Raw genomic sequence first — 15,964 nt, 5'->3', positions numbered from 1 at the left:
TATTTAATAACTCAGGTCACTTTTGCCCCTCTGCTGATTGGCATTGCCTCATTCTTTAGTATCTCCAAAACAGCTTCTGGAGAAGCCTGAACATGGGTGGCCAGAAAGAACCAGCCAACATACGGCAAAGGATTCAGGCCACAGTAGGGAGAACACAGAACTGAACTACAGCCAGCAGACAGAAAGGCACCCTACAATTCTTTGGCTAGCTGAGAATCAAGGGACAAAAACACAAGGGGCTACAAGAGCACACAGGACAATTGTCAAGAGAACTAAATACATCTATATAAAAGTATAGCTGATTTATTAAACCCTACCTGGAAACCAACCAAATACCCAAACATAGTAGTTCTGCTACCTAGTGTCACATAAACAAGAGATATAAACATTAATATACAACTTAACAGCACGAGGGCAAAGCCTGTATGTATAACCATGACAGGTACTGCAAGAAGAGTATACACATGCTGTATCATAACGGAAGCCACTGACTGAATGATGCCACTTAAGTTAATGTCTTTCTTTTTGTGTCTCTATCATTTTGTTTGACCCAATGTCTTCAAGAGTCACCCATGTTGGCTTTTTTATTTTACTTTATGTATATGAGTGTTTTGCCTGCATGTATGTATGTGTACTTTATGCATGCCTGGTGCTGGTGGACTCTAGAAGAGGGGATCAGATCTCCTGGAAATGGAGTTAGAGATGATTGCGAACCTCTACAAAATACTGGGAAGAAAGGTGGGTCCTGTGAAAGAATAGAAAATACTCTTAACAGCTAAGCTATCTCAATTATCCCATGTTGTTTCTTATGTCAGAATTATCTCAGGCCAAAAATATTCCATGAATAAACACATTTGACTCTATAATCTATGTATATGCCATATTTGGCTTATCAACCAGCCCACCAATAGATGCCAGAGTTGCTTCTAACATCTTACTATATAATGAATGCTGTTATGAAAACTAGTATACAGCTATCTTCTAAGCGCTCTGTTCCCTATTCTTTCAGACATCTGCCTATCAGTGTAATTGCTGGACCATATGTATCAGGTTCACTCCTATCATGTTCTCACAAGGCACAAGGAGTACAGAGAACCCCTACCATGGGAAGAGGGCACTACTGGAGACAGGGAACATGAGACACTACGAAGTCTAATCAGATCCACTTACCAGATTTGAAGATGTGGATCAGACACATGAGCAGTGTGCCTAGTTCTTGGCAGTAGAATGTATGCTGCTGTTCACTCATTTCCACTTTGAGCTGCTTTGTAACAATGTCTTCTAAAAGAATACCAACAAGCTGCAAAAGAAACCTTCCAAGAAAGGGAGCAAATAGCAGCATATTAGGTCACTATCAGTGAGATTACACCAAGCACAAGTGTGTAATATAGACCATCAGCTTGTGTAAAATAAAAAAAGCACTAGGGTGGTACACTGAACAAAGTGAAAATTAAATGTTTCAGACCATTATTGTGGACTAAGTTTCTGCAGCCCTCTGTAACACCTTCCTCAAATATGAAATGGTAACTATACCACCTTTAAAGAACCATCAAAACAAAATGACAAGAGGTTATTTTTTTAAGCTTTATCAGCTGTAAGAGTTACATAAATATGAGCTGGTAATTCACCACAGGAATTTAGTGTAACATCAATTTTACCCACTCCTTCAACTTAACAGAGGGAGGGCTTCCAGTTGAACCTGCAAACAAGGCAGTGTGTGGGTTTACAAGGTACCATGGGTATCTCCCCCTGAAAATATGGAAGGCTTTAAGGAGTATGTTTGCAGCACTACTCTAACGCCCACTCCAGGAGTGGGCAGATACTTCATGCAAAGGGTCAGCAAGTGCCTGAAAAGTAACCAATGCCACTGCCCTTGAGGAGCTCCCACACTGTGTGGGAGGAAACACATGAGCTGATCCTGCAGGTATCTGATAGATGCTATTCACCTTGGCAATGAGGTTCTTAAAGCAGCACATGGTGAAAATACATACAGGCCTGATTTTCCAGTGGTTTACCCTAGGTTTTTAACCACTCTACAGGCAATTCACTCCTTAACATGCTATATTCAGGGCAGGCCATCCCTGCTTAATTATGGTGAGTCACTCTTGTCGAGTCTAGTCACAAGGACAGAGCTAGAGTGAGACAGAACCTAAAAAAAAGTGTGAAGCAAGGCCACTCACTAGTGATGTAGTCGAGAATAAAAATTGGGCAAAGGGGATGAAGAGATGGATTGGGGTTCAAGAGAACTTGCTATTCTGGAAGAGGACCCAGGTTTGGTTCCTAGATCCTACGTGGCAGCTTCCAATTGCCAGAAACCCCAGTTCCAAGGGATTTAATGCCCTCTTCAGGTCTCCATGTGCACTCAGTATACTTACTTACACATAAGCAAAACACTCATATACATTCAACAAAAAGAAATAAACCTAAAAAAAAAAAAAAAGAAGACCCGAAGCAAGACCAGCAAATACTGTTAGCTGCTAATGCTGCTGAGACCCCATGGGGCCAGTCAAGAGACTCAAGTCAGTTTACAGGTTCAGAAAGACAGCATACCTTGAGAATGTTTCTTCTGGCAAATTCTTTGTTTGTTTCCCTTCACTGCGTTCTCCTAGTGTTGAATTACTGTCTCCTTCCCTTAACCTGCTAATTACTGGACAAGAGATTAAATATGGAGAGAAGGAGAGTTCCTGAATACGAGAAAGAACAATATCTTCTGTTGACTGGGAAATGAGAACCCTCAGAATGGCTAGGATTCCAGATATCCACAGCTGCACAGTGCTTACAGATGCCTGAAAAAGAGATAATATATATGTTAAAGGTAAGGAAAGATGATTACATTTCCCTTTGTTGCCAATTCCAAGGAAGAAAATCACTCCAATTTACTACTTCACCAGAAAGTCCCTAGAGCACGGGTTCCAAGTGTGGTCCTATAGAAGCAGAATCAGGCTCAGTTGGAGAATTGGAAAAATGCAAATTCTTAAGTTCCACTCACCAACTGTGGCAGCTCTGGGCTGGGAGCTGCCCTCCAGTGCATCAGGAGTGTCTGGTGAGACTCACCATTGTGCTTGGAGTGATGAACATACTCCGCAAAAGCATGTCCACAGGACGTAGGGAGGAAGGAGCCAGAATCTCAAACAAGGTATTTAACACTCCAAGGGCTTCATGAGAATCAATGTGCATCTGAGGAATTAAGAACCACAGACATATCTGTCAACCCGATGGAAATGCCAACTCCACACATATCATTCTTGCACCTCCAGAGCACACAATCACCACCATTCCTATCCCATCCTCTCAGTTAAAAGCATTTACTTTTAGCAGTAATCCTGTTTTCAGGACAGTTTATCACCTGCACTCTACTTTCAACAACAACCCCAATAAAGCTTCAGGATACCATCTCCATTCCAGCCCACCCATCTTTCCTTTTCCTGTGACTAGCTTTTTGTATCCAACTGGAATGTTACAATCTCTGGGACTTTACATTGCTCTCTGCTCTGCCTGAAGCACTGTCTTGAAGGTATCTGCTAGAATTGCCCTGTTCCTTTCTTCATGTTTACTCAAATGTCACCCCCTATGCAAAGCTTTCCTTTTTGGTCACTGACTGAACAATGAATACATCCTCCTACCCTGACACTACCCAACCTCCTTGCCACAGATAGCTACTATTCTCTGATACTTTATATGCTTCAATAATGTATTCCTTTATTAACAGCCTTATTATCCATTGTCTGTCTCAATGAAAGCGTCACTCTAAGGTGGGAGAACACTGCTTTTCAATACATTTTGTTCATTCAAGTATTTCATATCAGTCCCTGCCATACTGCCTACATATGCAGTGCCTGCCATATGACAGGGGGGTTCATTCAAAGCATGGCCAGAGCTTCATCTGGCAGCTACACAGGCTTTCTGGTAGGCTGTTTATAGGCGGGCTCTGTCTGTTCTCTATCTTGTATTGTAATGTGGCTATGGTGAAAGCCACACAGACTTCTGGGCTTTGAGGCCCACATGGTCCAGGAGCCAGGGCTGCTTATTTCCATAAAATATAAAACAGCCAGACACTGCTGAGCAAGTGATGAATAACTGCTAGAGTACTTTTTAAGTGATAAGAAAAACAAGTGAAAAATCATAAAGAAAATTAAAGATCAAATAAATATCTGACTGACTAGAATAAACAAGTCAGAATAAGTAAGTACTCAGTTTTTAAGTCAGAACTGGGCCAACCAACTACAGACTCTGCACTGTCAAGTGCTGTGAAGACAAAAACCTCAATAACTTCTCTGACCTTTAGTTCCCCCACTTGTAAAGTGAGAAGGCAATTTCAACCTCAAAGGGTAATGGAATAAAAGAAGCCACTTGCCCCATGAGTAGCAGTAAGAACAATTATTGCCAGGCGTTGGTGGTGCACATCTTTAATCCCAGCACTTGGGAGGCAAAAGCAGGCGAATCTCTGTGAGTTCGAGACCAGCCTAGACTACAGAGGGGCTTCCAGGACAGGCTCTAAAACAATACAGAGAAACCCTGTCTAGAAAAACAAAAACGAAAGAAAGAAAGAAAGAAAGAAAGAAAGAAAGAAAGAAAGAAAGAAAGAAAGAAAGAAAGAAAGGAACAATTTTCAAAGCAAGAACCTGTCAGGATATGATGCACAACCAATCTTTATAAGCATCTCAGCCTACTCTGAAACAAATCACATTACATGGTGGCAAAACATGGCCATGGTAACAAACCTGCTGCTTGGCTAACATGGGCAGGATGATGTCTGCAACCTGCCGAGACAGCCGTTTCCACTTGTCCTCATTCTCCTTGTGGCACTGCTGCAGGACAAGGATGAACATCTCCAGCACCTGCAAGAATGTTTAGGTAGGATCAGAGTACTTCCTGGCCCAGGGCCCTCTACCCTCCCATGTCCCACACTGAACCCAGCTCAGCTGGGCAGCTCTAGGGTTCAAAGAAATATAATCCCCAGTGAAGACTAAGGCAGTCACACAATCTTCACTCTGTGATATGTGAATGTGAAGTGCACAAAAAACCCCACAAGAGATGCAGGAAGCTCCAAGGGCATGGGTGAGCCATGCTGGGCTCAGGAAGACTTGTGATCAGTATTATTTCTATGGATTAAAACATTTCATGAATAAAGAATTAAATGAAAATCAAACTTATATTCATCTGTAGGAGAACTCAAAGACAGCTTTGATTAAATACTCTATGGGACACCTTAATATTGTTATGAACTTTAATGATTTATTAATTTTTTTAATGTGCATCTGTCTGTGTGAGGGTTTAGGATTCTTCAAAACTGGAGCTACAGGTGGTTGTCAGCCATCATGTAGACACTGGGAATTGAACCCAGATTCTCTGAAAGAGCAGCCAATGCTCTTAACCACTGAGCCATTTCCCCAGCCTTTTTATGTACCTTAAATTCACCTCAGTGTTCTTTGCAAAGGCAATCTATTTTCTACTGGCCCTCACTTAGAACAATCATACAAAACTGAGCATGAGTTTATTGGTGGTCATTTTGGTCATTCTAAACAGATGTATCTGTGATCTAGAAGAGGTTTATAACAGACACCTGGCCCACTGCCCATTTTGTAGATAGTTTTATTGGAACACAGCCATGCCATCTGTATACACATTGCCTGTATCTACCTTCATAGTACAACAGACCAGGAACCCACAAAGTTTGCAATGCTGATTAGTTTGCAATTTACAGGAAAGAGTCTGCTAATCCCTCAATTAAAAAATGCGACTGTTATCATCTTAAAGCCTAATCCAACTATTCCATCCCCAAAGCTGCCTTTCTTTAAGGTACAAGCGCAGTGTTTATGTTGCACAAGAACCTCGTCTCCCCTTTATTTCACAGCATTCAAGGATCTCCATGGGGCATGATGAGACTGCTGAACATCCACAAGGATATTCTCTTCCCCAAGGCACTGCCAGCCCTGCCATGCTTGCCAGGTCATCTGCTTACTCTCAAACTACTTTATGCGTCTTGTATTTTTTTATTGTACTCAAGCGACTTAACTAAGCATTAAGTATTTAATTAAGTATTACAAAGATTGATCAAAACATAACTGTAACAAAGAAAGTGTTCTTTCTTTGAGAAAGGCTTGTGGTTTTATGAAAATTCAGAGACAGGCAGCTGAAAGGAACTAAAAAATAAGGGAGGAACAGGCAAAAGTACAAGTTTGAAAGAGACAAAAATTAAGAAAACTAGATTTCCATACATGGGCTGACCCAAATCATTTAAAATCCATGTTCCAGCTTAAGGGAAACAAAACTAGAAACGAGCATAAAAAAGAAAAAAAAAAAAAGATGTGACTGAGTCAAAATAGAATTACCTATTTACTTTATTTCAGATTTGAAATTTCTAGTGTTTTTAAAAGCTCAATGGTTTAGATCAACATTGTCAATTAATTGATGCTTGAACCATGTTTGAGAATAAATAGCCGCTGTCACATTTAGTATCTTGATTCACATTACAACAGTCAGTCACATGTCTGGTGGTCTTCTGGGGCTGTGCCAGCTCTAAACCTAGTGTATTTTCTCCTATCACCGCCATTTCTTTAAGTCCCAGAGAACCTAATGCTCCTGAGACTGTTCAACACACACAGGGCCTCACGGCTATGGCATGTCTATCTATGCTGATGATGTGATATCACTATACCATTCTCTCACCTGATGGTACTGGATGAGTCTTAACAGCATCGACACCACCACCTCCTTCTGGGTTTCAAGCTCTTTTCCAGCATCAGCTTTATTTGTTCCTCTTAACACAAACAGGTCATGGACAATGGGCTGCAGAGCAGGTATGGCTGTGGGCACAAAAGGGTGAGCAAATAAGGCCCACATGTGTGGGACTGGAGATTCAGATGGCTGAGAACCACTATGTGGGTACTTGGAACAATCCTAAGAGCAGTCAGTGCTCTTAACTGCTGAGCCATTTCTCTAGCTCCTAATTTTTACCTTATTATTATTATTTTTTTATGTGTATGGGTGTTTTGCATACATGTATGTCTGTTCACCACATACATACAGTATCCTCAGAAGCCATCAGAAGGTGTCTGACCCCCTGAAACAGGATGTTATAAGTCACCATGTGGATGCTTAGAATTGAACCAAGCCTTTTGGAAAAGCAGCCAGTGCTATTAACCACTGAGCCTTTTCTGCTACTTTATTCAGGTCTGTGTGTTTAGCATTTGCATTTCAACTAAATCATCCACCAACTGCTAAACATTTCATAATCTGTGCTCTGATGGAACATGAACAGAGGCACAGCTGATAGCTCATAAAGATTGAGAGGTTCTATCAATGCTCAGACTATGCTCCCCTGTACAGGTAGTAGGTGGAGCTTCTCTATGGCAGTGCCATTTCTCACTTGTGAGATCTGCAAAGCTCTAAGGATGCATCCATACTAAAGGTCAAAGGCTTATAGACCAACAGTTCTCAACCTGTGGGTCTGAATCCCTTGCGGGGTGTGTGTGTGGGGGGTGTTGAATGACCCCTTATTTCATAGGGGTTGCCTATCAAACATCCTACATGTCAGATATTTACAATATGATTCATAACTAGCAAAATTACAGTTATGAATTAGCAACTAAAATAATTTTGTGGTTGGAGGGTCACCACAACATGAGGAACTGTATGAAAGAGTCACAGCATTAGGAAGGTTGAGAACCACTGCTCTAAACACTTGGCAAAGGAGTAGGGAGAATCCAACAAGGAAAGGTTGGAAGACTGGGGTTAAAGTTCAAAGAAAGAATCATGGCACATTCTTTTTGGTCACTGCTGCTGATGAACAAGCCAGGGCCTGTCTGAACAGCCAAAGTTGGCTGCAACTCATGGTCCTCCTGCCTCTACCTCATGAAAGCCATTAACAGAGGTATACACCATCAAGTACAGCTACAGAACATTCTTAAAATATACATCCCACCTCTTTTTATAGCTAAAGGGGCAAAACTGAGTGGCTAACCATTAACTATGGTTCTTATTTAAGTTTCAGCAAAATAATCAAGCAGTCATGGCATCAACCTTAAGTACAGGGGTTAAAAACCAATGTGCAAAGAGAACTTTAGTTTACTCATAGTTCTAATTCATTAGCCCTTTACTTAAATGTAACATGCCTGCTGGACGTTGGTGGCTCATGCCTTTAATCCCAGCACTCGGGAGGCATAGGCAGGGGGATCTCTGTGAATTTGCGGCCAGCCTGGTCTACAGAGCGAGTTCTAGGACAGCCTTCAAAACAAAAAACAAGACAAAAAAAAGTGTAGCATGCTTACAAAATATAGATGATATAGAATTCAAAGTGTGGTTTACTAAACATCGAATAGCTTCTCTTCTAAAATACAATGTGGCAAAACAAAAAACCCCAAGGAAATGTCCAACTACACTGGCAAAACCATTGAAAAAGAAATCAGAATTTATAGCTGGGTTTGGTAGCATACACCTTTAATTCCAGCATTTAGGTGGCAGAGGCAGGTGGATCTCTGTGAGTTCAAGACCAGCCTAGTCTACAGAGTGAGTTCCAGAATAGCTAGGGCTATTACATTGAGAAACTTTGTCTCAAAAAACCAAAGGGGCATGGAGGGAGGGAGGGAGGGAGGGAGGGAGGGAGGGAGGGAGGGAGGGAGGGAGGGAGGGAGGGAGGGAGGGAGGGAGGGAGGGAGGGAGGGAGGGAGGGAGGATTTGAGCTGGGAGTGAAGGTCAGTTGTAGAATGCTTTGAGTAGCATGCCATGAAGCCCTGGGTTCAATCCCCACACCTTACAAACTGGGAATGGTAATCATGTCTGTAATCTCAGAACTTAGGTAGGAAGAGGACCAGGAGTTCTAGGTCAATCTTGGTTCATAGTGAGTTCAAGTCAGCATGGGATACATGAGAACTTGTATCAAAAAGAAAAAGAAAAAAAGAAAAAGAAAAAAGCAAAATTTGATTTATGACAAGCTAGATTTAAAACTTTTGTTAAGTTTAGGGGTGTGATCAGAGTTTAAGTGTTTTGCACACGTGAGTCCCCAGATTTGAGCCTATGCCCTCTCTCTGAAAAAGAACAAAGCAAATATAAATGACAAAATTAAAGTTTTGCTTCTAAACAGAGACATTTATCGGAATCTATCTGTACCTTAATCATGTTGCTATATTTTATATATTTCACTATTTTTATCTCCCCCAGGTAGTTTACAAATTTCTGTGAGTAAGCAATTTTTTTCATTCTCAATTATCTCTAACCTAAGTGCGTGCATGCATGCATGAACCCCCATACATGTACACACACAGCACATGCAGTGCAGGGTTGTCAATCAGTTAAAGGAGGGTGGAGGTGAGACGGAGGACCACAAGCAAACATGTATCCCATTACCATGTGTAACAGCCTTCCTTCCACTGGCCATGATGCCATCACACAGCTGGATGATTTTAGGAATTCCAATGATTTGTTTTGAATGGTAGCGTTCATAAGACAATAATACCAGGAAGAAAAATATATTTGGAATAATTGCCTCTGATTCCCTAGAAACAAAAACACCCATTTAGACATTTCTTTTTTAAAAACAGTAAGTGATATGCATACACAGCATAACATAAGTCAAGATTCAACCTCAGGAGAAAGTACTAAGACAGAAAAGACTCTGCAGCCTCGTTAACCCCACCTGCACCAGTGGGCTGCCTGCCTCTGCCCACAGGACAGTCTGATGGTTAGGACGGTGAAGCTGAAGCAAGAGGGGGGCAACTTAAGCACTGGATGCCAGCAGGTAAAATCATCCTGGTCCTTCATTTTCCTTTCTTCTCTTGAAGAAATTCAGACACCAAGGACTATGGAGTCAAGGTGTCATAATCAGAACAAGACCTGGTTCTCTAGATCCCGGGGACTCTCACAACACTCTCCAGTGCTATGCTTTACAAACTATTTAGTAAGGACAGTGATTTTCAAAAATTACAATGTTATATATACTACTAGATTACTAAAGCTTTAATGCTTAGCAAGGAAAACTGCGGTTAATATAACTAAAGTTCACAATCACTCCCTTTACTAAAATTGCTTCCTCTAAAGTTAGGAAACAGGGTTCCGATGGGTAAGATGTCACTTAGTGATCTGTCACCATCATCATACACTCTGAATGTGAAATGAACATACACTAATGCATACAGATGCACAAATGTTTCTAAGAAAGTCTTGAGAAAGGTTTTCAGTAAATGTTCAGAGGGATGAAAGTGGAAAGCATGTAAATCAGACTTTCATTGGACACAGCAGCACTTGAAGCACCTGCCACTATAAGGACCTAGGATTACATGTGTTACATAACAAGGATGATAACGGAAGTAACTAAACAGTTGTACCTGAACTGGCCCACTTCAATGTACTCAAACTGCTTCAGCACAAAACCGATGAACACCTACATCACGGAAAGAAAAGCTGCCATCAGTCACAGGTTTACCACATGTAAGTCAGGTGTCTTTTCTTCTACTGATCTGTGAACTATTCACAAGCACACACAGTAGATTAGCTTGTTTATAATCAAGTTCTCAAAGCTACTCTGAAGTCAGGTAACTGCAGAGCACCTTCAGACATGACTTTAGGAACTGGTCAAGGCAGACAGCTTCGTATAGGTCTATAATCCCAGCACAAGGGGAACCAGGACCAGCAGATGGAAGTTTGAGATCAGCCTGGGCTACATGGTAGATCTTTGTCTCACAAAACAAAGTGACTAAATACAGAGATGAATCCTCACTGGGAAAAGAGGTAATAAATTCCAGTTATTACTCATAATCACATCTGGAAGACTGTGTCCAAAGAGCGGTCAACCAACAGCTTGATTCCTGCAGCACATAATGCCTAGATACTGTCTGTGACCTACACTAGAGGAGCCAGTAGGAAAGGCCAACCCTAGGAACAGAGACAGTTCCTGGGCTGAAGAGCCTGTCTACTTCATTCTCACTTTCTGTGAGACTTCATCTCCCTGGCAGACGCTCCCACAGATGAACTTCAGAACTTAAACACATTGCTGTGCAGATCTGGGGCATACACAGACATTCAGCAGATGCTTGGTAAATCAGTATCTGAACTAAGTTTGTGCCTCGGTTTTAGGCATTTAACCCTCTACAGTATCCACTGATGAAAGTCAATGAAACAAACAGGAGACCAGAGTGCTCATGGTAAGAAAAATAGACTACCACCAGAGGATGGTAGGAAAGTTTTGTTGGTATGAAGCTCAGGGGCCCAGAGTGAAGGACATACACGCACACATGGGCACAGCACACAAAAAACCTGGAAGTCCTGGGCATTTTCAAGTAACAGGCAGTAAGTTTTAGGAAGAAAAAAATTGCTTTTCTGTTTTAGAGGAAACACTCTGGATAGAACAGAATAACTACAGAAACTATCAGGTAAGACAGCCAAGTCTACCTAACATATCTACTGGTGAACTAATTTTCTGTCTATGATGGATGGCTCAAATAGAAAACACTGAGTAGGAAGTAGGAAAGTGAGACGAGAGGAAGACTGTAGCCTTACAGGTGTTCTATCCAAGGTGCATCCATCAGTGTTCTAAAGGCTCAATCCTATCCTCCAGGTTCAGCTCAAGCCTGTTTCCTCTACAGTCTATGGTTCACAACTATAGACCAGGTTGTCAGGGTGTGGAAATGAAGTAGCACACTATGGTGGTTTAAATAAGAAATGTCCTTCATAGTCTCAGGTTTAAATGGTCTCCTGCTGACAGTGTTTGGGAGATAATGCCTTGCTGAAGAAAGTATGTCACTGAGTTCAGGTTTTGAAAGTTTATCACTTCACCCTACTTCTAGTTCATTCTCTTTGCTTCTTGAATGTGGATGGAGATGTGAGCTTTCAACCTCCTGCTCCAGATATCTGTGCCATGCCTCCCTGTATGATGACCTTTTTTATTTTGGATTTTATGTGTTAACATCTTGCCTACAGAAACCAAAGAAGGTGTCAGATTCCCCAGCACTAGAGTTACAAAGGGTTGTGAGCTGCCATGGGGGTGCTAGGAAATCAAATCTGGGTCTTCTGGAAGAGCAAGTGCCCAACTGCTGAGCCAGCTCTCTGGTTCCCATGATGGACTGAGTCCAATCCCATTGGAACCATAAGGCAAAGTAAGTTTTCTTCCATATGTTTCTTTTGGTCTTGTATTTTATATTTTATGTTAAAGCAGCAGAAAGTAACTAATTCAGAACTTCCTATGAGAATGAGATATTGTAAAGAACCTCACTGTGAAAAGACTTTGAAACTTTGGAATAGGAAAGTGGTTACATACTGTAAGCAGGGCTTAGTGGGCAGTTCTAGTGGAAGCCTAAGGAGAAAGTGCCAAGAATAATGCAGAGTGCTCAGAATAATGCCTGGCTCTTGAAGTTTCAGAAAGAAACAAGGTCTCTATTACCAAATGGATAAGAGGCCATTCCTGTAATATTTTAGCAAAGAATCTGGTTGCTTTTTGCTCATGTCCTAAGAAGTTGCTTGAGGCTAAATTAAAAAGCAATGAACTAACTTCTTTGATGGGGGAAATTTCAAAGACAGCATAACATGGAGTCTATGGATTGGTTATTACTGATAACTCTTATGCAGGTCTACTCTGAAAAGAAACAACTGGGGAAGAAAGAAATGAAAAATGTACTGTTTGGAGGGAAAACACACTAGCAAGTTTAACATGGCTCCCCACCCCAGATGTGTGCTGAAAGTGAAGCTGTGATAAGATTAGTGCCCCTAAGGAGAGGCTTCCTGATATGCATTGTAACAATGGGAGGGTGCCCTAAGGACAGCACCTCATTCAGCTAAGTTCCTAGTGAAAGGAGAATGTCTAAGGGGTTGCTTGCTCCTAAAAAGTAATTGCTTCAAACAAGAAAGTTGTTGCTAGTGTGGTCAAAGGGGCAGAAGCTCATACCAAACTGTTGGCCAAACTTGGTAGAGTTTTCCATGTGGAACTGGCTTTGGAGGCATGAAAAATGCAATAGTGAAAGGATCATAGATTCTTCTGTGGTTTCAGAGAGCTGTCAAGGCCAGGCAACATGAGGCAGAGGAGTCTTTGCAAGAAGGCCCCAAAACACCACTGCATGAAGCTGTGAAAGTTAAAGCCTGGATAATGACTTAGACACCAAGATGCTGCAGATGTCAGAGCCTGAGCTATCTTCAAAGAGCTACATACAGGGAGTCAAAGCAATCGAAGAAAGGGAGAGAGGAGAGAGAGGAGAGGGGGGGGGGAAGAGAGCCTTATAGGCTCCTCCCCCCTCTCTCCTCTTCTCAAAGAGATGAGAGAGGGGGGAGGAGAAGGGAGTGGGGATGAGGGGAGAGATATATGCAGTAGCAGCAAAACTCAAGGGGCTGGGCCATCTAAGCCCTTAAAAACTAAAGAACAGACAGAGGATATGGAGCTACAGGCTTGATGTTTGCCCTGCTGGGTTTCGATTTTACTTTGATCCAGTATTTCCTCACTGTGTCCCCATTCCTACATTTTGGAATGAGAATGTTTATTCTATGGTATTGCAGATTAGAAGTATGTAATTTGCTTTTGATTTTACAAATCAAAGGGTGGTACAATTAAGAAATTGCCTTCAGTCTCAAACAGGACTTTGGATTTTAAACAGTGTTGAGACTGTAAGACTATGGGAGCTTTTGAAGTTGAACTAAGTGCATTTTGCATTATGATATAACCATGAGCCGATGAGGGTCAAGGAGTCTCCCCAACTGGCACATCCTTGTAACTCACACAGAAAGAATAGCCAAAGATCACAGCACAAAAATGATGACCAATTTCTTATCAGAGAAAGCCATGTACCTAAGGTGTCCCTGAAGAGAATTTGTATTTATAAACATGTTATAAACATGATTAGTAGGCAAGGCATGGTGGTACATGCTTTTAATACCAGAATGTAGGAAGCAGAGGCAGATGGATCTTAGTGAGTTTCAAGGCCAGCCTGATCTAAATATTGTGTGAATTCCAGGACAGCCAGGCTGCTACACAGAGAAACCCTGAGGGGAAGGAGGGCATAAATGTGACTAGTGAAATGTTATCACAGGGATTGTACAAGAAAGGACATAGGAATGAGGCCCTCAGCTATGGGCCTGATGATTACATCAGTGGTTGAAATTATATAATGGCCGTAAATGATATCTTGATGGTTTACTGTTTTTTTAAAATAACCCACTGGGTCCAACTAGTGCCCTACCACAAAGAAAAACTGACAACCCCTCCAGTGGGTCTCCTGAGCCTCAACCCCAGCCTTGCTGGGATGTTGACTGGTTTGATCTTGTGATTACAAGAGCTCTGTCATGATCAGAAAACAGCATTTCACAGCACTCCTCCTCCATATCCTCCACCCCTAACATTTTTTTCATGCCCCACCCCCTATTCTGCTGAATTCCCTGAGCCTTAGAGGAAAGAGGCTTGATATAGATGTCCCATTGAGGGCTGAGCACTCAACAACCACTTACTTGACTACTGCCCACTGAAAAGAAGAAGCTTCTTTGATCAAAATGATCGCCTGCTTTTATTTGTATTTATTTATTTACATATCTGTTTGTTTGTTTGTTTGTTTAACTTATGTTTCTTTGAGACAGGGTTTCTCTGTGTAGCCCAGGCAATCCTTGAACTCAGAAATCCTCCTGCCTCTGACTCCCAAGTTCTGGGCTTAAAGGTGTGTACCACCACCACTGGCTGAAGAACACCAGTTGCTAAGAAGTCTGAATTTTACATAAATGTCCCTTCCCACCACAATAAATTTTAAATTATATCTTGCAGTTAGAAAAAAAACTTATTTTGGAATTGCAAATAAGTACAGATGTGGAAAACGCATGGGAATTTCTAAAACCTAACTCCACTGGAACATGGTACAAATTTGGGACAGTGTCTTTTCAGTTTCAATTTGTATTTAGTTAGTAGGTATGGTGACTACCAGGCAAAGAGACAAACCTGATCTGAATCCAGCAGACAATAATTGACCCGTAGCTGAACCAGCTGTGCCAGCAAATCCAAAACCTGCTTCTGCAACTGTACAGATGTTGTTGTGGTATACTGCTTCAACGCTTTTATAACAAGAGGCTCAAATAATCTAATGTGATTGTGAATAGCATTCTATAGGGGAAAAAAATGAAAGAAACCACAATTACAATCTGAAACTTCTGGCAACCAATCTAGAAAGTGCTGAGCTCCATTTTCATCCCCATGGCATGACCCACATGCCATCTCTAGCTGCGGTGCCATTCACCTTATCTGCACGGTTCTTTGTGACGCTTGTGAGGTTCGTCTTCAATTGGGCAGACACTTTCTGGAGTACATCAAACCACCTGACAAATGGCCAAAAGCAGAAACAACAAATACCTTTTAATAATCTCCTCTGTATTCAGCCATACATCAGTTCAACTTCACGTTCAAAAAATCAGACCATGTCAAAATGAGACTTAGAAAGGCCAATGGACTCATCTGAGTGTGCAGATATGCAGCACCTATGGTGTACCTGCAGAAGGTATGCAAGCCCATGTTTGTTGCTATAGGAAACCCACTCCTCAGTCCACTCTCTAAGAGGGCTTGAGAGGTGAAGACTGGATGGAGTCCATAAGTTCAACATCAGCCTGAGAGAGAGAGAGAGGAGAGAGAGGAGAGAGAGGAGAGAGAGGAGAGAGAGAGAGAGAGAGAGAGAGAGAGAGAGAGAGAGAGAGAGAGAGAGAGAGAGAGAGAGAGAGAGAGAGAGAGAGAGAGAGAGAGAGACCCATCTCATAGAATGTTTGAAAAGATAGAAAAACAGGATATGGGCACATACATGAGCATCAAGATAAAGCCCAGAATAGGAGTATTTTCCCTGATTCCAATAATGTCTGATCATCATAAAAAGGAAAGTGAGGATTCTATTACCATTACTACACAGAGTAGCATTTCAAAATAGGGCTACAATATATCTCAGTGGTAAAGTACAAACATGCCTAGCATATGAGGCCCTGAAAGGAAGGAAAAATGGAGGGAGAGACTTCCACATTCCTG

General features: G+C 41.7%; 1 protein-coding gene across 2 annotated transcripts in view; it reads right to left on the bottom strand.

Annotated features, from left to right (window-relative positions):
* Htt (huntingtin) overlaps positions 1–15,964 on the bottom strand; it is a 141,818-nt gene that overhangs the window by 43,912 nt on the left and 81,942 nt on the right. For both annotated transcript variants that reach the window (XM_040746950.1, XM_040746951.1), the window contains exons 32-40: positions 15,195–15,273; positions 14,900–15,061; positions 10,323–10,378; positions 9,346–9,494; positions 6,670–6,806; positions 4,722–4,838; positions 3,055–3,177; positions 2,551–2,786; positions 1,171–1,313 (exon numbers count right to left, since the gene is read on the bottom strand). In XM_040746950.1, the coding sequence (XP_040602884.1) occupies positions 1,171–1,313; positions 2,551–2,786; positions 3,055–3,177; positions 4,722–4,838; positions 6,670–6,806; positions 9,346–9,494; positions 10,323–10,378; positions 14,900–15,061; positions 15,195–15,273 (1,202 nt within the window). The remainder of the gene's footprint in view (positions 1–1,170; positions 1,314–2,550; positions 2,787–3,054; positions 3,178–4,721; positions 4,839–6,669; positions 6,807–9,345; positions 9,495–10,322; positions 10,379–14,899; positions 15,062–15,194; positions 15,274–15,964) is intronic.

Source organism: Mesocricetus auratus, unplaced genomic scaffold (assembly GCF_017639785.1).
Source record: "Mesocricetus auratus isolate SY011 unplaced genomic scaffold, BCM_Maur_2.0 Super-Scaffold_100006, whole genome shotgun sequence".
Taxonomy (NCBI): Eukaryota; Metazoa; Chordata; class Mammalia; order Rodentia; family Cricetidae; genus Mesocricetus; species Mesocricetus auratus.
Note: the sequence above shows the minus strand (reverse complement) of the source record. Positions and strands in the feature narration are given on the sequence as shown.